This window comes from Podarcis melisellensis (assembly GCF_964234715.1).
Source record: "Podarcis melisellensis genome assembly, chromosome: 3".
Taxonomy (NCBI): domain Eukaryota; kingdom Metazoa; phylum Chordata; class Lepidosauria; order Squamata; family Lacertidae; genus Podarcis; species Podarcis melisellensis.
This window is the reverse complement of record NC_138530.1, coordinates 70,482,574-70,503,201: the sequence shown is the minus strand read 5'-3', so window position 1 is coordinate 70,503,201 and position 20,628 is coordinate 70,482,574. Positions and strand designations below refer to the sequence as shown.

At 39.7% G+C, this 20,628-nt stretch overlaps 3 protein-coding genes across 3 annotated transcripts in view; 2 read left to right on the top strand and 1 right to left on the bottom strand.

Annotated features, from left to right (window-relative positions):
- The window catches only part of SLC16A10 (solute carrier family 16 member 10), a 43,523-nt gene extending 37,261 nt beyond the window's left edge, over nucleotides 1-6,262 (top strand). Inside the window, exons 5-6 of the mRNA XM_081905526.1 lie at nucleotides 1,262-1,490; nucleotides 1,747-6,262. Coding sequence (XP_081761652.1) covers nucleotides 1,262-1,490; nucleotides 1,747-1,982 — 465 coding nt within the window. The 3' untranslated portion in view covers nucleotides 1,983-6,262. The remainder of the gene's footprint in view (nucleotides 1-1,261; nucleotides 1,491-1,746) is intronic.
- A 1,533-nt stretch (nucleotides 6,263-7,795) lies between these two features.
- On the top strand, nucleotides 7,796-16,082 carry MFSD4B (major facilitator superfamily domain containing 4B). The gene is made up of 4 exons (XM_081905514.1): nucleotides 7,796-8,246; nucleotides 9,703-9,871; nucleotides 10,524-10,640; nucleotides 13,425-16,082. The coding sequence occupies exons 1-4, from the start codon at nucleotides 7,929-7,931 to the stop codon at nucleotides 14,639-14,641; spliced, it is 1,821 nt and encodes a 606-aa protein (XP_081761640.1). The 5' UTR covers nucleotides 7,796-7,928; the 3' UTR covers nucleotides 14,642-16,082.
- A 1,261-nt stretch (nucleotides 16,083-17,343) lies between these two features.
- REV3L (REV3 like, DNA directed polymerase zeta catalytic subunit) overlaps nucleotides 17,344-20,628 on the bottom strand; it is a 62,158-nt gene continuing 58,873 nt past the window's right edge. Inside the window, exons 31-32 of the mRNA XM_081905506.1 lie at nucleotides 19,403-19,612; nucleotides 17,344-18,451 (exon numbers count right to left, since the gene is read on the bottom strand). Of these exons, the coding sequence (XP_081761632.1) occupies nucleotides 18,311-18,451; nucleotides 19,403-19,612 (351 nt within the window). The 3' untranslated portion in view covers nucleotides 17,344-18,310. The remainder of the gene's footprint in view (nucleotides 18,452-19,402; nucleotides 19,613-20,628) is intronic.

The window sequence follows — 20,628 nt, the reverse complement described above, 5'->3', positions numbered from 1 at the left end:
TTGAAATTGGTCTGGCGTGTGTGAGTTCATTGATGATAATGATGATAATCCTTCCATGCTTTGTGAATGCTGTTACAGTAAACATGCACTATATCTAGTCCCCAGCAGAGTGAAGTAAGTTCTAGAGAGGATTGCCTTGATACAGGGTTCAGTTTCACTGTTGTTGTTTTCCCTTATTAAATAAGACTTATTTAAAAACATTTGCTCTAGTACTAGAGATGGGAAGTACACAACTGGCAAAAAAAATTTTTTCCTCACTCCAAAAGTTTATAAATTGGCAGGTCACTGCTGCAGATGAGAGGTGTTTCCTTGTTGCTGATTGCTACTTTTTTGGTTTATTCATAAAGAACTACATGGGCATTGCCACACTTGTGATAGCGTGAAACACAATAAAATATTTATGACATAACAAAATTAAACTTTTAACTATGTGGTGTACATGTTGGGAAGAGTCTCAGAAAATGTTCCGTAGGTGCCCATGGCATGCAAATAGCCTCTCTAAATGGTGGGGAAATGCAATATCCTTGCAATTATTTTGTTCTAATAAATTATTTATTTAAAAAAATGTATCACCTTCAAATGCAAAATTATTATCCAAGGCAGTTTACAAAATGAAATGAAAACTATTACATAAAACAATTATTATAAATTTTAGAAATTACAATTACCGTATACATATATATGTATAAAAGTGAACTTGGGGACAACTCTTCAGCGAGCTTCAACCTGCCCAGTGCTGCCTAACCCTGGTTACTCTGAAATCTGGAGCAGGTTTTCTCCCTTTTCAGATGTACCGTATTTTTTGCTCTATAAGATGCACCAGACCACAAGATGCACCTGGTTTTTGGAGGAGGAAAACAAGAAAAAAAATATTCTGAATCTCAGAAGCCAGAAGAGCAAGAGGGATTGCTGTGCAGTGAAAGCAGCAATCCCTTTTGCTGTTCTGGCTTCTGGGATAGCTGCGCAGCCTGCATTTGCTCCATAAGACGCACACACATTTCCCCTTACTTTTTAGGAGGGAAAAAGTGAGTCTTATAGAGCAAAAAATACGGTAACTCAAAGAGCATTCCAAATGAAAGTGAATGGAAAATAAATGGAAGTGCTCCCTTTATTGCAAGGTTTCAAAAACCTTTCCCTGAATAAATGTAGTTTTAATTGTTTAACCACAACAAAATCTGGAATGGCTTCATAATATTTAGTACCCTGAAACCTGCCCCTTTATTCTGATTTTACAATTACACTTTCCTTTACCAATGTGTAGGTGATTTCATTTTTCTTCATTGGCCTGATGTCTATGATGATTCCATTATGCGACTCCTTTGGAAGTCTCATTGCTGTCTGCCTCTTCATGGGTCTTTTTGATGGCTGCTTCATTAGCATTATGGCACCAATTGCCTTTGAGCTAGTTGGTGCACAGTATGTTTCTCAGGCAATTGGATTCCTCTTGGGCTTCATGTCTGTTCCAATGATAGTTGGTCCACCTGTTGCAGGTAGGCAGAATTCTTTTGTTTCTAATCTGTGTAGGAAGCATGTGAAAGTAGTAATTGCTTTCAAAGTGTAGAATTGTGTGTGTGTTTTTCTTTGTTTGTATAATTGTGTAACTTTCTCAAGAGATTTCAGATCAGTACTATTTTTTCCATTAACAATGTTGCTTCTTATAACATATTGAAGTTGAGGTCTGCATGTGTTGTATTCAGGTCTGTTACTTTGTCACAGAATACTGAATACTATTTTCTTTTTCCTCAGGAATACTTAAAGATCACCTGGGTACTTATGATGTAGCATTCTACCTAGCAGGAGTTCCCCCAATGATCGGAGGAGCTGTATTGTGTTTCATCCCATGGGTGCATGAAAAGAAGAAACCCAAAGAAAAAGCTAGTCCTATGGATGGGAAAAGTATGGAGAAAATGCTGGAAATCAAAAGCACCTCAGAGCCAGACTCATATGAAAAACCCAGAAAAGAACCAGAGTCCGTTATTTAATGGCCGATATTTTTCTTACCAGATTGAATTTATTTTTATAAGAACTAGGTTAGCTTTCTGTTTATGAATTGAATGTACCGTATGATTGTACTTCAAAAGCAAAGCCACAATGAGAGCTATCAAAGTAGTAAAGGTTAAAACAAAATGGTTAATAGCTAAAAATGCCTTTCACCCATTTTTATATGGTCTCAAAACACACTTCCACATACTACATGGAGCTTTTTGTCATCAGAATACATGCTAGTGAGGGCATGTGTCAGGAGAATTTAAAACAAACACATATGACTATTTCTGGAACTCAAGAAATGTCCCCCTTCTACTAACTAATCCTTTCATAATGCATCCAGCAACTTCATGATTCACCTAATGGTGGAATGGCATGGATCTGGAATTATTAGTAACATCCTAATGTTCTTAAAGCTACTATTTTTAATCTTTAAAAAGAACTGTGGGGTTTGTAATGTGGATTCCCAGCTTTTTAGATCCTCTTAAAAACAAATTCTATGCAGATTTTGGCATGCTTAAGACCACTGATTTCAATGGGTTTAAGAATGTCTAATGCTGTGTAAGATTGCAGCTTTAGCTTTTAATCCCCAGGAAACCATTGCAGTAAACTATGAAAATGTATTTTCATAATGCAATAGTGACAATTTATCTTTTGCTTAACTCTGCAGTGGAACCCTTCTTGCATTTCTTCATTTATTTGCTTCATGTATTTTAAAGGTGGGTGGCATCGTGGTAACCTTATAACTCTTTATTTCTTAAATAATTTAAACTGCTGAGCTAATGATAAGCTAATTATTCGTGTGTATGTGAAAAACACGGTTCTTACATCATCTTTCTTAATAGGTTACTAGTAATTATGAAATCACATATACTGAATGAAATCCAACGGGTTTTGCTCTGCTGCTGGAAGCCATCCTTCAGTAGAATGGGTAGGGGGTCAATTTATTTTATTTATTTATTAAATTTGTAAACTGCCCTATACTGGATGGCAGTTAACAACATAAAATTACAATATAAAAAAACACAAAATACATAATAAAAATATAAACAGAAACAAACCAATCCTCCATTCCACAACACATTTTAAAAAGGGTATTGAATGTCATTCAGCCAGAGGCCTGGTTGAAGAGGAATGTTTTCACCTGGTGCCCAAAGGTGTATAATGAAGGTGCCTCCCAGGGGAGAGCATTCCACAAATGGGGAGCAGTATAAGGCAATTCCAGCACTCAACAATCTTCTCTTGGGGTATCCTCCAGAGCAGATCTGGCCAGGATGCAAGGGGAAGAAAAGTTACCAGATTTGGGCGAGGGGATTCAGGGGTAGTTGCCAAAAAAATTCCCTACCTCACATTTGATAGGTACATTTCATTAGTGCAGTGACACCCATTGGATTCCATCCTATATTATATAGTGTAGTGAGGCAACTGTTTTCCATCAGATTTGTCTATTTTCATTATTTAACCCGAAGTGTAGTAATACTGTTTGTGTTTTCTTTTGATGGATCAGTTCAAATCAAGGGGCATGCTTAAGATTTCACTAACATTCTGGTTTCAATCCTGCTTTGCATCTGAGTCCTTCTGTTGCAGTATCAAGAGATATACAAAGCAACATAGCCCATATATGGAGGCAAGATTCTGCTTTTCTTTGGTACTTAACAGCAGGTATGAGAAGAAAGTAATGAAGTCAAGATGGATGGGGAGGCCCTTTACTCCTCCAAGTTTCAAACCACAAGCTGTACCTTTCTGAATGTCCCAAAAACCTCTGACACCTTGCATTTGCCTTCTGTGGTCTATATACTCGCTTTCTTTCAAAATATATACCCCAGTGGGGTAGAAACACCAGCCTTTGGATCCGAAACAGAGCTTCAGTCTCTAGTTACATGGTCTCTAAAAGACATTCTGCCAAAATAATTTCATTCTCCTTCTAGCTCCTTAAAGATCAGGGCTAAGAATCGGTGTTCCTTGCTCACTATGGGATCATGGAAAAACTATGGAGTAGAAACAATAGGAAACTGCCCTCAACTACTTCTTCCAAGGAGACTTGGAGATTTGGATTAGATTCAGTGTCCATGTGAGGTCTTGGGAGGACCTAAGAGGCTTGCAGAAGGGGTATGTGTATGCTCAGAGGTGGTGTTCTTGATAAAGTGCCTTCATATTGCTTGATCATGTTAAAAACTTGCTAAGATTTAACAAGATGTTGCTGCTACTTCTCAGATACTGAGGTATGTACACGGGGAAGGAATTTCTCTCTTGAGAGAATCTCTCTTCCAGAAGCAGCAAGAAGAGGGAAGGGAGAACAAGGGGGCAATAGCATAATATTGTGCACATTAAGGTAGGGAATTGCACACTTTATAGAGCATCTGCATGTTGTCATTGTTATGTTCCTGTTTTCCTGAAGTGGGTCTATCATTTCTCAAATCGCAAGACAACTCTTCTTTCCTTTCTAAGAGGTGTGGTTTTGACCCTTGCAGTTGCATATTGGATGGGTAAATACTTTGCCACACAGCGAACCTTCCCTATTACCTGTCTATTTGGGAATAGTTTGTCTGAAAGTCCACTGATATTCCTTAGCCTTCATGATTTGAAAGAAGAAACCTTTGTAAGTCTCAGGAAGCATGCTGGGAGTTGAGTAATACAAAACTGTATGCAAGTCTCCAGAGATTCCCCCCTCCTCCTTCTAATGTCAGTGTGCCTTCCCAGACTATGCAAAGTACAAATAGAAGAAGGGAGATTTTTGTGGACAAACGCTCAAAATAAAATACTGTAGCAAGACGAATGAACTAGCTTGTTCCAGTGTGTCTAGATCTGCACAATTATATAGAGATTTACATCATCTCTGGGTCCATGCACAAAAATTATTTAAATAGACTGTAGCAAAACAAAATTGTTTTGACTAAAAACACATTTTATTCTACAAATAGCATGCAGTGTTTTACTACTGGTATCTAATACAATATCTGTATGTATAACAATGCACATGACAATGTTTAAAAATCTATCGTCAATCTGTCAATTTATCACATGTATATGTTTAAAGTGATTGATACCAGATGAACCGTTTATCCACTGAAGGTTATTTTAAAAGAAACATAAAAAAGAACCCCCAAATCATTGTAAAGAAACATGCAACAGTATTTTTAAAAAGTTTAATCTGTGCTTGTTCTGTCTCATCGTTATAATATTAACCAAAGTTTTTCTAAAAGCAAGGATTTTATTAAATAATTCTCAAGCTTTGCTTTTAACATGACTAAGGCAGGGACTATTAATGTTAGAAACTGGATAGTTGTGAAATAGGATTGTTGTAATGTAACTTTAAAAATGGCAAAACTTGTTCCTGCACTTCAGTAGCCCCTCCATTGCCCCTCAGGTCTGCTCTACACAATTTTTATGTACAATGCAAAATCTGAAAGTGTGGTCATGGAAGTGGAGTGGCACATGGCACATCCATGTGTCTTACAATAAACACACACTTTTTTATTTGGTGCAAATACTATTACAGTATTCATAAATGGAACCAAACCCCTCTTGGCCCCATTACTGCTGGTGGGAGGGGTGGGAGTCTTAGCCTTTGAAGTTTTTGTTACTGCTGTGTAACCCATGTGAATGTAAAAAAAGGTTCACCTTTTACTATGTGAACAAAGCTTTCTATCTGAGAAAAATACTAAGTTTTCTTGCAGCATAAGTTAATCCCATGAAAAAGAAGCATTTTTTGAACTGGCATGCTGTTATTTCTACACACACACACACACACACACACACACGGCTTATCTATGCAAATCCTACACACATTTACTTGGGTGTATCACATTGGACATGCTTCTGACTAGCAGGCAGAAAAAGGCCCACCTCACTTCTAATTTACCGTGCTATATCTTCTAAAAGATTCATTTTAATGTGCTGATGTTGCACTCTGTAATAATTAGCTCTTGGATCCCTTCTTTGATTTAAAATGTATACTGTGTGACATGAAAAAGTGTGCAGAATTCTATAAACTGTTTATAATTGTGCCTTGCTCCATCTCAAGAATGCAGCACCACAGTGGTTGAAAATAAAGACGTCATAAATAGTAATGGTACAGAATGTACATCCTGTGTAACTAAATGGATACATTTGTTACTTGTACTTGTTTACATTTAGATACATTTGTTACTTGTACATTTGTTACTTGTACTTGTTTACAAGATAAGGGCAGTACCAGGAAAGTGAGAGCATCAGTAACTACGTCTTTTGACATTTTACCTTATCAGTGGAATGCAATAAACTGACTTGCAAAGTACCCAGTCATAATTCTTTAGAAGAGTAACCTTGATTCTTAACATATTTGTAGTTCTACCTCCTCCACCTATACAATAAACAGTTTTCAAGGAAACCTTTTTAGTTATTACCCAATCTGAAAACATTTATAAAAATTTCCAACTTTTACTTCTAGCCATATTCCTATTATCAACATTCTAGCTGCATAAAACAAAAAAACTGCTTATGTCCGAAGTACAAATATCTATCAACTTTATCTCACTTTTCTTAATAGCTTAGCCCCATGTATCTGAGGCTTTTTCTCTTAGCTGTGCTTCTCTGTGCATGTGCCATGCTTAAGGAGTGTGGTGACAGCAAAGGTTTAATAACCCTGTCTCAAATATTAAAAACCCATTGCCAACTATTTAGTTGTATTATATATTTTGTTACCTCCTTGAAAAAGTAGGGTGGTGAATTTTCTGCCTTGTCAAAATGCAAATGGGCATCTATACCCAGATAGTCGATCAGCAGAGGTCACAGTGGGCAGGGTGGAAATTCAGACTACTCAGCCCCACCTCCTAGCAAGGTGCTATATGAACAGGGTTCTCCTAAGCCACTCTCCGCCCCAGCCCCCCAGCTATTGAGAATATATATATACCAGCCTACAGAAACGATAAAATAAAAAGAGTAGATAAATAAAACAGTACATTTAAAGATCCAGAACACAATAAATACATTGTTACCGTCATTTAAAATAGCAAGTCACCTCTTGAACAGGGTAACACTCAGGACTCCAAATAGGTCTGAGTAAACAACTCGAGTTTTTGGGGGATGGAGCATTATTGCGAAATCTCCTTTGGAAGGGTCTTGCAGAGGGTTGGGGCTACGACAGAAAAGGCCTGCTTCAGAGAGTTTTTGTATAAGGGGAACTTGCAGTGGCAAGACATTTTCTAACCACTTAAAGACAACCCCCATACACGGCATTTTCCACACGCAGTAAGATCCGAGTTATAAAAAGCATCAAGTCCTGTTTGAGTGGATGGTCACATCGTTACCCAGCCACAACCATAAGAAATATTTGGCTTTCTCCATTGTTTTCTCCCTTCTCTCTCTTTTTTAATTTCAAGTTTACATACCCATACAAGGAATTGCCAATTTCTTTCTATGGCGAAAGGGGGCTTTCCCTCCCGTCCCTGTAAAAAGGCAGCGGGGGTGGGTGGGGGGAGGCGGAGGACCCCCAAAATGCACAAGAAATCAGTTTCCCGGCAACGGAATGGTCTCTCTAGCTTTTCCTATCTCTGTCCCCTTCAGCATGTTCGTTCCCTTGGCAGCACTTAGGCAACAGGCGGCAAGCCCAGATCTCCAAAATATAGTAACGAGCAAAGGGCAGGTAGCGACCCGGCCACCCCTTTTCACCTGGCGGGAAACCGCTTCCGTAAAGCAGGCGACTAACTGGGAAGCTCGAAAAGCACATTTGAGCGACCTTAGCCAATGAGAGCACTTGAACGGCCTTCGCGGAAATAAACAGGAATGAGCGGGCATACAGCTGGGCGGGGCCTACTTCCAAGGGCATTCTGGGAGTTGTAGTTTTTAACAGAGAGGAGGTGCCTCCTGGCCCTCCGGCCTTCGCCGCGCAACATGCGGAAGCCACGTGTGCGTCTTGGGGTCACGTGGCCCGGCGCTTGCCGTAGCGGCTCCCGGCTGTAGGGATGGCGGGCGCTGCCGAGAGGAAGAAGCAGGTTCGCTTCGCTCGTCTGGAGGAGGAGGATGAAGGCGGAGGAGGAAGCCGCCGCGAGGCAGAGAGTGAGTCGTTGGCGACAGGAGGGGCGCCTTCGGAGGAGCCACTCGGGGGCTCTGCTGCGCGGCTCGCCCTTCAGCCGCTGGTCGTGGTGGCCGAGGGCGGCCGAAGAAGCCGGGCTGGAGGCGGCGACAGCGCCGCAAAGCGGGAAGCGGCTGTGGCGGCGGCTCCGCGGCGGGCGCTGAAATGGTGCACTTCGGCGGCTCTTTGCGCCGCTTTCCTGGGCCTGGTGAGCGCACTCAGCGTTTCGGGGGTGGGTGGGTGGTCGTGTGTCACTCCAAGTTTCCAGGGTTTCTTCTCTCCCCCCCCACCCCCGCCCCTGGTTGTCCATGCGAGGCTCCCTCGCAGTGCTGCCGAAGGCCCTCAGACCACGGAGGAGCCGAAGGAACGTCAGGACGGGACTCGGCACGTTCCGGTCATTGACACGGGCAGAAATGCGGCGTCACCGCCAATAGATGCGTAAAAACAAGTACACACGTGTGTGTGTGAGAAAGAGAGAGAGAGCTGAAAGATGGAGGGATTTGCGGGGCGCCTATCTTCCCTCGGATTTCTCCAAGAAACGAGCAGACGCCTTTTCTTTAATTGAATTATTATTATTATTATTAGAATTAGTGCACTGTTCTCCTCAAGTACCGGTACTTGAAATACAGAGCGTTAGCGTGGCCTTCCCAGAGATGTGGATTAGAGTTCTCACTCACTGCAGCCAAGCGAAGATTTGCAGGTGGTTGTGGCCCAAGACACCTGGAAGGCTCTAGGATGCCGAAGGATAACATGGTGAATGGGCCACTCCTGTGTAGTTCAGCTGCGGGCCCAAAATAGAAGCCCTCAGTTTGTTAGGTTTAGATCCTGCCTTTTGCCAGGATGGCCTTAAGATAGCTTGCAATATATATTTTTAACCATATAAATTAAATAGCTCAGACCAGCACCAGCAGAAAAATCCAGGTAAAAAGGAGAAGTATATTTGTAGGGTCAAAGGATGAAGATCTTGTTGCCTATTACATGAAACCACCTAGTGGTTTCTGAGGATTTTGAGTCAGGTGTCGCCAATGCATATGCTGATGTTGCTCTGCTGTTTTTGTGGTTAAGGTGGGAGAGTGGAAGTGCTAAATTGTTGTTTGGTCTTGGTAATGGATTAATAAATTTAAGATCAATCTCAGCAAAATGGAGGTGCTGTTCATAGGTGATTCTTCTGTCTCAGACATGGTGTTCAACCTATTAAAGGTGGGGTTTTATGTCTAGCATGTAGTTCCTTAAAGTCGCATCATTTTGGTTAGAGTGGCTCCTCTTGCACTGAAATAATCTGTGCTCTGGTAATCACAATGTACTTGCTGATTTTGATGATTATATGGAAACCACAGTTAGTTCGCAATATAGCTGTTTGGGATGGTTTCATGAGCATTTAATTGATCTTAAAACTGCTTTTGATCTTATTCCTAAAAAAAAATTAATGGGAGAATAAATATTTGTATTCTGTGGATAAGATAATTCTTTTAAAATTTGAATTGCAAGTAATAATCTCCCATTATCCCATGAATATAAGTTGCTCTTACTTCTGGATAAGTGTGCTTAGGATTGCAAGGAGTGGTTGTCACCTACTGAATTGTTTTTATTTTTTTATCTCAAGTTTATTAATAACAGAAAGTATGTCTGATTTGCACTTCACATTGATATTTATTTATTTCCAGGGTATGGCCATTGCTATCCTAGGCCCCACATTTGAAGACCTGGCTGCAAATGTGAACAAAAATGTCAGTCAAATTTCTTATATTTTTGTGGGCCGTTCATCGGGGTACTTTGGTGGTTCTCTGATTGGTGGTATACTTTTTGATTGCATGAATGCCCAACTTCTCTTGGGTAAGTACACAGGGAATAATACTGATTTTTATATCATTGCCCTGATTCACAAAAGTTGGATGGGCAATTGCATAGTCAAAAACGTAAGGGCACAAATACGTATGTCACAACCTGTGCATGCAGTCCAACCTGAGGGGAAATGGAGCGGATTAAGTTTCTCTCGCTCCCACAGCCCATTTCCCAGGCTTTTTGATACTTTATTTGCACCGTTGAAGCAAGTCATTCAGTTTTTTAAAAATGGCTTGACTCTTCAGCAGTGAGAATTCAATGCAATTCAGCTTTATGGGTAGCTTCCTTGCATGTTAATAACTTTTTTTAGATTGCTGCTTCAATATGCAATCAACCTTTTGGAGTCTTAAGACTTTAGTACTATTCCCACTTACCTGGGAGAAACACGCACTGGTAGACAAGTATATGTCTAAGGAGACATGTTTAAGATTATACTGCATGCATGCTTCTGATGTCTGAATGTAAAACTAGCATACAGGGTATTTTGTGTGACTAATGTCTTATGTTTATTACTTAAATCTAATTTAAATATTTTCCAGGAATTAAAAAATTCCAGAATAAACTTAGATTTGAAATTATTACAAATTGTAACTTTTAAAAAGTGCAATATGAAATGGTGTGTTTAATTATTTCTCCCTTATAGGATTTTCTATGCTGGGTACAGCTCTGGGTCTTTATGTCATCCCCTGGTGCAATAAAGCACTTCTGTTAACATTCATGATGTCTGTCATTGGGTTTGCAATGGGAGTCCTTGATACAGGTAATAAAACCACAGCACTTGTTTCATGATATTCATCCTGTTTGGAATGATTCAGTTAGGATTATGTTGAATCTCTTAATTTAAAATGGCTTACAATTTTTAAATCAGGAAAGTGAAGAGAGATGCTCACTTTGAAGAAAATTACTGCTTTAGTGGTCATGGAAGGGGTAAGAGATACCATGTGGAGGAAGATGGAGTGTGCACAGTGTTGAAGAAGCTATGGTGCTGATCAAACAGATGAGGCAGCAAAGAGCTTAGAGACAGAACAGTTTCTATTGAAGATCAAGAGAGTATTCAAGGCAGTGAATGGGGTCGTTAATTCAAAGGTGAAGGTCAAAGGAACACAGCAGAGGTGGTGTTAGAAACTCAGATATATAAGATAGAAGCCAAAAGGCTTCTTAAACCAAGATTGCAGTCACCAAAACAGAATGTCTAGTTGCCACTTCTGGGCAATACTACTCTAAGGTCTTATTTTCAAATGAAGGTCTGACTGATTGATTCTCAGTTAAACATCTGGCTAGTTCAGATGACAGCCTTGAGCTAGGTTAATAATATTTTGAGAACCTAAAGAAGAAAAGCCACTTGATCCAGGGACAGTTCATATATATATTGGCCTATTCTGACCTCTTTTTCTTAATACAGACCATTCATAATGTAGGAATATTCTTCACAACTGCGAGCAGGCCAGTGGGGTAGGGTAAGTGAAGACAAGCTACAACAATTAACTATAACATCCTTCACTGCTCCTGCTGCACAGAAAAAGCATTTTGGTTGTCATGTATATTAAAGGAGATGGATGGGAATATTGTCAAATAGGAAGGTGAGCCAAGGATTTTGATCTGAAATGATTATTGAGAAAGATCAAGGAGTGATAAAGGGAAGCAGAATGGAGTGGTAATGGAGAACAGTATCATACAGAAGTATGGATTTTGGAGGTTGAAAAACAGTGAGATGGGTGTGGTTGTGGTCAGGCAATGCGATTAGCAGGGAGAAGGTCAGTGCTAATGCAGCCACAGGAAAAAGGTGACCGCCAGAAGGAGAGACCACTGAAGGAGAGGGCAGCAGCAGTGTCAATGCTGGTGGTAGAGAGTCAGATTTTGGTGAGTGCAAGTTGCTGGAGGGTTTAAGAGAAGAAAGGATTGTGAAAGATCAATGATTTCTGAGTGAGGGAGCAGCAGTTCCAGAGGAAGCATGAAAACAGGAGTGGGGAGCAGTGAATGGGAGACGGCAAGTGAATGCCACAATGCTGGAGGAAGCCAGTAGAGCTCCGGAGCCAAGAAAAGGCTCTGAAGGAGAAATGGAAAATGATATTGGTAGAGCAGTGATTGTCATAAAATGCATCTCTGGCAGGTAAACTTGTTGTCTTCAATGATGGGTTGTTTCTATGGTGTAATGCTGGTAAGAGGGTCAAGCAGGTGTGATATCTTGCCTAGTAATGTATCTGCATCTTTCTGTTGCAAACATAGTGCTTTCCTTTGAAAAAGAAGTTTAGTCCTCAGTAGCACTTGGAGCCAAGGAAGAAAGAAGACTGTCAAGACAACAGGGTTGTTGTTTTTTATGCTGGCTGGCCTGTGCACTTGTTAAACAATTTCTTAAGGCAGTCATTTTAATGATTGATTTTAATGTTTTTATATTGCTGTACACCGCCCTGGTATTTTACAAGAGTATGGGATATAAATCCTTATCAGTAAGCAAACCTTTGATCTTTGAAGTGTCACTGTCAAGCTAGAGGAAAGTTTCTGTGTTTCTGTGAATAGAGGCTGTTGAACCACCTCCTGCTATTTATTCATAATATTATCAAAACTGTTTTCAGCAGGAACCGTTCGAGAACAATTACAGAATTTTATGGGAATGTTCACTTAGTTATTGAAATAATTGTGACGCTTTATAGTTGACATTGAATATGCTCTGTTAAATTGACCTCGTTCTGCATACTGGTGAGCAGATGGATTCCATCTAATTAAGATACTAAACATATTATTGCATATAGTGCTTGTCACTTGAGAGAACCTGGGTTCTGCCTGTTGAGAATTTTGAAGGAACTCCTTTCTGTCTTACCTCTTATGCTCTCCTCCTCTGTGCTTAATCAATTGGGGGAGGAGTTCATTCACCAACTGGCATGACCTGCATACAGCTACCAGTTGTCGTCCCCCTGAACCTCCCCCTCACCTGTGATCACTGAGTGAAAGTATGATGTAGGGCTTTGCATGTGTGATTGGGGAACCAGGGTTATCCTAGTTGCCCTAATCATTTGTTCAGGCCCTGTGTGTTTACAGTTGAATGTGCACAGGGCCCACCAGCAGGGTGGGATTCAGTAGCTACAAGCTTTTCACACACTGAATATGGATTGGGAGTGTGAGAAGAGGGCTTTCAGGAAGACTTGTGGGGATGGAGGAGCTGCTAGTCTATCTGCTTTTTGTCACTTCTTCCCCCCTCAACTCATGAGTAGGGGGGCTTCTTGTAGCTCTTCAGGTGCAGCTGGTTGCTAGTTCTCATCTCTGAATATTGGCCCTAGTGACTGTGGCTGATGGGAATTTAAGTCAAGCAGGAACTGGAGGTTCCCACCCTGGGAAAGTACACTGGGAACTGAAAACAGGCTAACTAGCCACAGCTCTCCCTTTTCTTTCATTCGGCTGTAATCCCGTCTAGTTACCTGTGCCTGTTGAGGGAGCCTTCAGAGTTCTCAGCAGGTGGAGTGAGGTTGCTCTTGAGTGATGATGTATAGTTCCAAGAAACCAGTCTGAATATGGAAACTATACCCTATATATTTTCTTTACCCCACAGGTGGCAATGTTCTTGCCTTGGACACATGGGGAGAAGAAGCCAGTCCGCATATGCAGGCCTTACACTTCAGTTTTGCTCTGGGTGCTTTTGTGGCTCCCATCCTGGCCAAGATGGCGCTAGGTGGCTCCGCTATTGGTTCTCCGGTTCTGTTGGGTGGTAATGTTGACAATCAGTCTGCCGTGAATTCTCTTCCTGCTGCTACACCAGTCCTGAAACTGCATTTAAACTTGAACTTTATGTGGTCTTATGTTGTTATAGGCAGTTATCTTTTGCTTGTTGCATTGTTTTTCCTTGTTTTGTGTTTGAAGAGCAGTCCCGTCCGCGACAGGACAAAGTTTTCCACACAGAAATACCAGATTGCTAAATACCACCGTGCCGTCATATGTCTCCTCTCTGTGTTCTTTTTCTGGTATGTAGGGGCAGAGGTCACTTATGGTTCTTACATTTTTACTTATGCAAAAACCTTCGCTGCCATGAAGGAACATGAAGCAGCTGGGTTGAATTCCCTCTTTTGGGGATCATTTGCAGCTTGCAGGGGACTGGCAATCTGTTTTGCTGCTTGCTCTTACCCTGGAACTATGATCCTTCTGAGTATCATAGGCTCCACTCTGTCATGCCTATTCCTGGCACTGTTCAGTACATACCCAGTCTCTCTGTGGCTTGGCTCTGCAGTATATGGAGCATCCATGGCGACTATCTTCCCTAGCGGCATTTCCTGGATTGAGCAGTATACAACCATCCATGGGAAATCTGCAGCATTATTTGTAATGGGTGCAGCTCTGGGGGAAATGTGTATTCCTGCAGTGGTTGGCTACCTTCAAGGACATTTCCCTGCTATCCCTGTGCTCATGTATTCTGCGTTGGGAGCAGCAGCCATGACATCAGTGCTGTTCCCCGTGATGTATAAATTAGCTACATCACCCTTCGATGCTAAACTGAAGGATGCGGGGGATGGTGAGCTCCAGGAAGCCTTATTGTCCCATTCTCATCTTGAGGATGATGATGACAACGACGGCAGAGAATGGAATGAAGTAGACTTTGAAGTAATTGAGATGAATGACACTATGAGGAACTCTGTCATAGAAACATCCAAGACGATCGAAGGGGAATCGACACCTGCCACCTCTGGTCACCCTTCTTCAAGAAACATATTCAATTCCTCTCCTCGGCTTACTGTCGGCTCCCCAAAACATAAGAATTCTAGTAAGAATGACTAAGCCTCTCTTGCTTTAAGAACAAGAGGTTCATCAAACACTTCATTAAAGTGGTAAGAAGCTTGGTTAAATCCCAGTTAAAGTTGGTTTTTGGTATAAATGTGTATTTGCAGGTACCAAAAAGGGATGATGTGGTGGAGCCATTTATGCGAGTGTGATGGTAGTAGAAAAAGCAAACAAAAGCCAGGTTTTCATAAATCCATATTCTAGTGGTTCTTTAGTTAGATGGTGAGCTTACATCTGGGAAGAGTAGTAAAATAATCACAACTGTCTTGATTCATATCTGATTTCTATACTGAACATTGTAAGCAAGCTTTGACCAAAGGGGGTTGCATTTCATTTGAACCATGGTGTGATACTTAACGAGGTACCTTGTGAGGGCACCAGGGGTGGTCCTCATTCTGTAAATAGTTATCGCTTGTGTTCCTAAGATGTTGATGCCAAGATTTACTCTAATAACAAATATATTTTTTAAAAAGTGAAAAAGTTGTTTTGCGGGTTTTGAATAGTTGTATCTGATTTTTGAAAAGCAGAAGTATCACATTATGAAAATATTTAATTCTTTAGTACTTACATTATTGGTACAGGCAGTTTTTAATTTGTGTGGAGGTTATGTTCCGGACTCCCATGCACATCGATGGAGCATGCGTAAGCCTGTTCTGCTCCAATCCCACCCCTTTTTGTGACATCTTTATGTTTTGGGGCTACTTTAGGTTCAGGGCCATGTGAGTGATTGTGTGTCGTTCAGACAATCCTAAATTGATCGTTGCCTGTACTTTCTCTGGGAGCAAGCTAAAACCCAGGCACATCTATTTCCCTTTATGTATGAGTAAGCCCTAGCCACCCTATTTCCACTAGCAGAACTTACAAGTCATATCATTTTATTTTATTTTACTGAAAAGCACATGGCAACAGCAATTTGCTAGGTTACTGTAGAAGGGAAATGCTGTAATCTGTAATGGCACTTCATCCAGATCCTTACCCTCAATAATGCCACTTGGCAGAGGTGTTCTTTCTAGAACATGCAGAATGTGGTTTAAAGAACACAACATTGCAAGCACTACTAGAAGAGCACAGGTTGTGCTTTCTTCCCCCACTCCAATCCAGGCATAATTTCTCAACCTATTAGTGTACAGACTGTCCATACCTAAGAAATGCTCTTTTGTAACTGCTGTATAATTGGAATGGCGTTATTTATGACTGTACAATTAAATGGCAAGATTCTGTGGTATGTGGTTTGTTCATGGTGAAATAGAGGACTTGTGGACTGGAACTTGGGAAAGCTAGCATTTTGGCTGTAGACAATGATGCTACCTCAATGGGATGATTTTTAGTATTAAAAGCTGAATAAGTGAAGATGTCGGTCTTTTAAAAACTAACCATTAAAATGCAATAAATTGCGGATTAGACTGAATTTGTACACTGTTTCACAATTAGAAATATTGCACATGTAAAAGCCAGAGTTAATTGTGTTTCCATTAACTGAATCTCATTAGTAAATTTCTTAACCGTTTGAACTGCCTGAAGTGTGTATATCCAGCTTATAGTTGCCTGTAAGAACTAGGATCCAAAATACTACTTTAGGCATGCATAAAGGATTCAATATGCCCAGGGGATTGTTTCCCTCCCTCATTTTGAATGGTGCACCTCATTGCCATAACAAGAACAGGTTTTCCATGCACTATGAAAAGCTGCTGTTGCTGAATTACAGTTTCAAAGTTTCTTTGAAACTGAAGCCATGTGGTTGTGTGGTAGCCTTTTCATTGATGAAAATAGCTTCCGATTGTTGGGTAAAATCAAATCAAGAGCATGCTGAGTTGTGGGTGTTGGGTATTACAAGGTCGTATTAAGGATTCTTGCTCTTTCTTGGGGTTCCAAGTATTGTAAATGCTGTAACTCCAAACTCAGTATTTACTTGAGGAATCAGGTCCTTTCCTACAATGCAAATGTTATTCTTGGTATATTTGTGATTGTTCTGTATGAAATGGCATTATGAAATTTTGACAACTTGTTTTAACTCACATCAATGCTACATTTGCCTTAAATGTTATAGCTCTTATTTGGGTATGATGATTAGTTTTTCTCAAGTGTGTGTCTATTGGTAAGGTAATTTTGTAATGTAAATGTAGCTAGGGAGTTAATTGCTTGTGTTTACAGGGGTATTGGGAAGTGTGATATTTTCTTGAATAAAAATTATTTATTTACCAAAGTGGGCCTTGACCACCATTTCTTAGGGAATCCAATAATCAAGTCCATGAGTAAACAGAGTATACTCATTGTTTCCCTAATGATCGACTTTGCATGTAACTAAGCCATGATTTAAGAAACTACAAATAAATCCTGAGTTGTTTCAGTCAAACCATTGCTTCTCTCTCTCCATAGTTTGGTATGTTTTCCAGGTGTTCCTGCTTGTGGGGTGGCCAAAGGAACTATGAAAAAGAGTGCCAGGTTCACACATTAGACAAAGCCATGAAAAATTTAGTAAGGTAAGCGATTGTGTAAACAGGTCATTTAACAGTATTCTTTTTCTTTAAAGTTTGCTTTATCCTATGAGAATTTCTTATTTGGGGGATTGTTATACTAAATTGTGACTAAAGGTGGATTTCTCAAGAAAAATGATGGTTTCAACACTAGCTTCAGTTTTTAGGGAATGTCATTTTGGAACTCATTGCCCATTATTGTTAAAGAAAAGCACTACAGCTACATTGAAGTTTAAAAATGCACATACATTTATTTTATTTTACTATGGTTTCCATTAATTTTTAAAACAAAATGATTTTCAATTAAAAAATGCACTGACCACATAATTCCTTTTAATTTTATAGTTATACAAATATTCTAAATACACATTTTCTCAAGATGATGGCAAATAAGATTTAACTGTACAGTACATCATGAAATATTAAGCATATTTAGAAGCAATAGAAATGTCTATACAAAAGCAAAAATGGAATAAAATTTCTTATTTAAAGTATTGCAACAGTCCCACAGGTTTGTAACAAAAATGTCTTTGCACAGTTCTTCACAATGCCCCAATTAATAGCTAAAGCAAAACAGTGATTTTTAGAAAATGTTTCAAAAATGCTACACGCTACTGTTTGCACAGTCTGGTCAAAACAACAAAGCTACTTGGAATCAAGCAAAACTTAGGAGAAATACTCCAACTGATTTTAAAATTGTCCGTATAAAATTCATTGCACATTATTTTTACTCAGTTGTTTGAAAAGTAAAAAAGTCTATTTACAAAATATTCTGCAGTCAAAATTATAAAGTGGATGAGATATCTATAAGTAACATCCTGATACTGACAATTCAATAAAACACAATGACATTTCCCCAAAGATTTTCAGTACTTCAGAAGCCCATTGGGAAAAAGTTTTTATATTGAAATGGATTTACAGGATGTTAACACAGCTATTCCAACATCTGCATTATAAAACAGTATGTTACAAAGGCAGAAGAATGAGGAAAATTGACATTGTAAAAAGTCAGTTATTAATAGATTAACAAGTGTTTTTCAATTTACTTAGGACAAACATTTATTTCTCAGAGTAGGTCAACAATGAATGAAAATTCTAGACAAGATGAAATTGAAGGACCATGCATGATAGTTTTAGAATGGTAAACATTATTAAAAAAAATAGCACCTGCAATCCTGCTATTATAGGCAATCTAAAATTGATCAAGTAGCTGGCGAAGATACGGTGCCTTGGATAATTCTCTGCTCACTCTTGAGACCTTGTAAAGTACAGGGCAATTCAGTGAAACACAAGGTATCTGTCGCTCCAAGCAGCCTGTACAATTCTTGCATATCTAGAGGTACATAAAATGGAGTAGTGTAAAATTCACATAACTAGAAGAATTATAATAATCTTGGCTACAACATTTACTTGGAGGAAGACAGGTGAGATCGGACCAACACTAAAAACAATGTGAGAAGGTGAGGGTTGTAGGAAATGAATGGGCTTTCGAGAGAGGGACGGAAAGGCCAGAATCAACCAACCCCATAAAAACACAGCAGCGATGCCCACGCTACAGGTTGGATCCCCATATGGGAAAACAGCCTTTTCCTGCATTGCAGGAGGGAGCTCACATTCACTCAAAGGAAAAAAATTAAGTATAAATAATGGAGAATATTTTAACAAAAATTCTAGCTGACTTAACATTTTAGTATCATGCATCTGGCAAGGTAAGAGATTTATAAATGGCAAAAGCTGCATTGCAGATAAGATTGGTTTCGGCTATATATATGGGATTAAGGTATACTGGACATAAATACACTGAAAATATTTATGAGAGTACAGTTCCATTAAATCCTGGTACTTCTTGGTAATATTAAATAATATATTGAAATTAACAGAACAGTGGGGAATATACATTTAATGGCAGAAATTCTAGCAGTTTCAAAGTGGAAACTGGATAATGATGCTTTGATAAAAGAGTGGCTTAATAAACCTGTTTACAACCAAATTCAGTCAGATTTAATTTCTGTACAAACAGAATCCGTCACATAAAAGGAAGATCTTTATGATGGGGAGTTCAACATAATTTTGTATTAAAAGGTCATTCATTAGCCTGCCAGTTTCTCTGATAGCACTTTTTCATGCCTTTGGAATACCTTTTGTGAAAGTTCGTTATTTTGCTTATTAGGGAACATGTTATACTTAACTATTAAAAAACAAAAGGTGCTGTTTTCTCCACCTCAGAAAAGTTTCTTTTAGGTTCAAGTTTATTAGAAGCAAAATAAAAGATGATTTCCCCTACCTTGGCTAGGTGTTCATGTTTACGTTCCAGCTCTCGAATTTCTTGATTAAGAATCACTACCACATGCTGTGGTTGGCTCCTACATTTACTGCAGATGCCATGCTGAGTCAATTCATCACACACAGGACAGTGTAGAGTGGTGAAATACTGGGAAATTGTCCCTTTTCGGCTTTCCTGCTCGCTGTGGGATGTGGTAGCAGCTTTCTGGATCTGCAGGGTTTAAAAATATTTGATACATATGAGTAATTATTTTTGCTAACATACGTTGATCAAATTTACACCTTCTCAAATTAAAGATTACTGGGTCTTGGCATCCTATGTTCCCAAAGACGTATCAAAACATATCAACAAGTCCATTCAAAACTGTTGGAGCTGAGATTTTTCCTATTACCACTAGATGGAGCTGAACACCCATTTTGAGATCAGCTCCACATGCTAAGTGAAACCGTTCTTGAGAGGCTGCCCACACACAAGGTTGTTCATATAGGATGGATGAAAGCCAGCCCTATTAATGTGTTGTGGAAATCCACCTTAGATACATTGTTTCCCATTTGGCCAACTAATTCCAGGTAGGAACCAGAGGTATGAACAATCTGAGGTTTGGGTCTATAGCAAGCAAACTCCTTGTCTGCATATACATAACCTGTAGGTGTGTGTTTTGCTTTATTTACTTTCTTCTTTCTTTATTGTGCATTGCTATTACTATGGGTAGTCTTTCCTACACCCTCTTCCTAGTAAGTCTTGCATCAAATGATAGGGGGGTTGGAAGGAAAATCTATTTGTTAACCTGCCCCAAACCTGTTAGTGATTCATCAGGTAACTGGACCTTCCCTCCTACAGCAGCCAAGGGCTCACAGGCTCACATTGGTAGGAATACCCTCTACCCTCTCCATTTGGTTGAATAACACTGATAGTTGGAGAGCCAATTCAGTAACCAGGAGAAATACTAACTGTTTTAAACTACAGTGGTACCTTAGGTTACAGATGCTTCAGGTTACAGATTCCGCTAACCCAGAAATAGTACCTCGGGTTAAAAACTTTGTTTCAGGATGAGAACAGAAATCATGCGGCAGCAGCAGGAGGCCCCATTAGCTAAAGTGGTAGCTCAGGTTAAGAACAGTTTCAGGTTAAGAACGGACCTCCAGAACAAATTAAGTTCTTAACCCGGGGTACCACTGTACTTATCTATAAAAGCTCCATTCCGGCTGTAGCCATATCCAGATTTA

Bases quoted from the DNA above. Each gene is read 5' to 3' on its own strand.
- MFSD4B (XM_081905514.1), top strand. From the start codon at position 7,929: ATGGCGGGCGCTGCCGAGAGGAAGAAGCAGGTTCGCTTCGCTCGTCTG. The intron at 9,872-10,523 runs GTAAGTACACAG...TCTCCCTTATAG, and splicing joins GAATGCCCAACTTCTCTTGG to GATTTTCTATGCTGGGTACA. The intron at 10,641-13,424 runs GTAATAAAACCA...TTTACCCCACAG, and splicing joins AATGGGAGTCCTTGATACAG to GTGGCAATGTTCTTGCCTTG.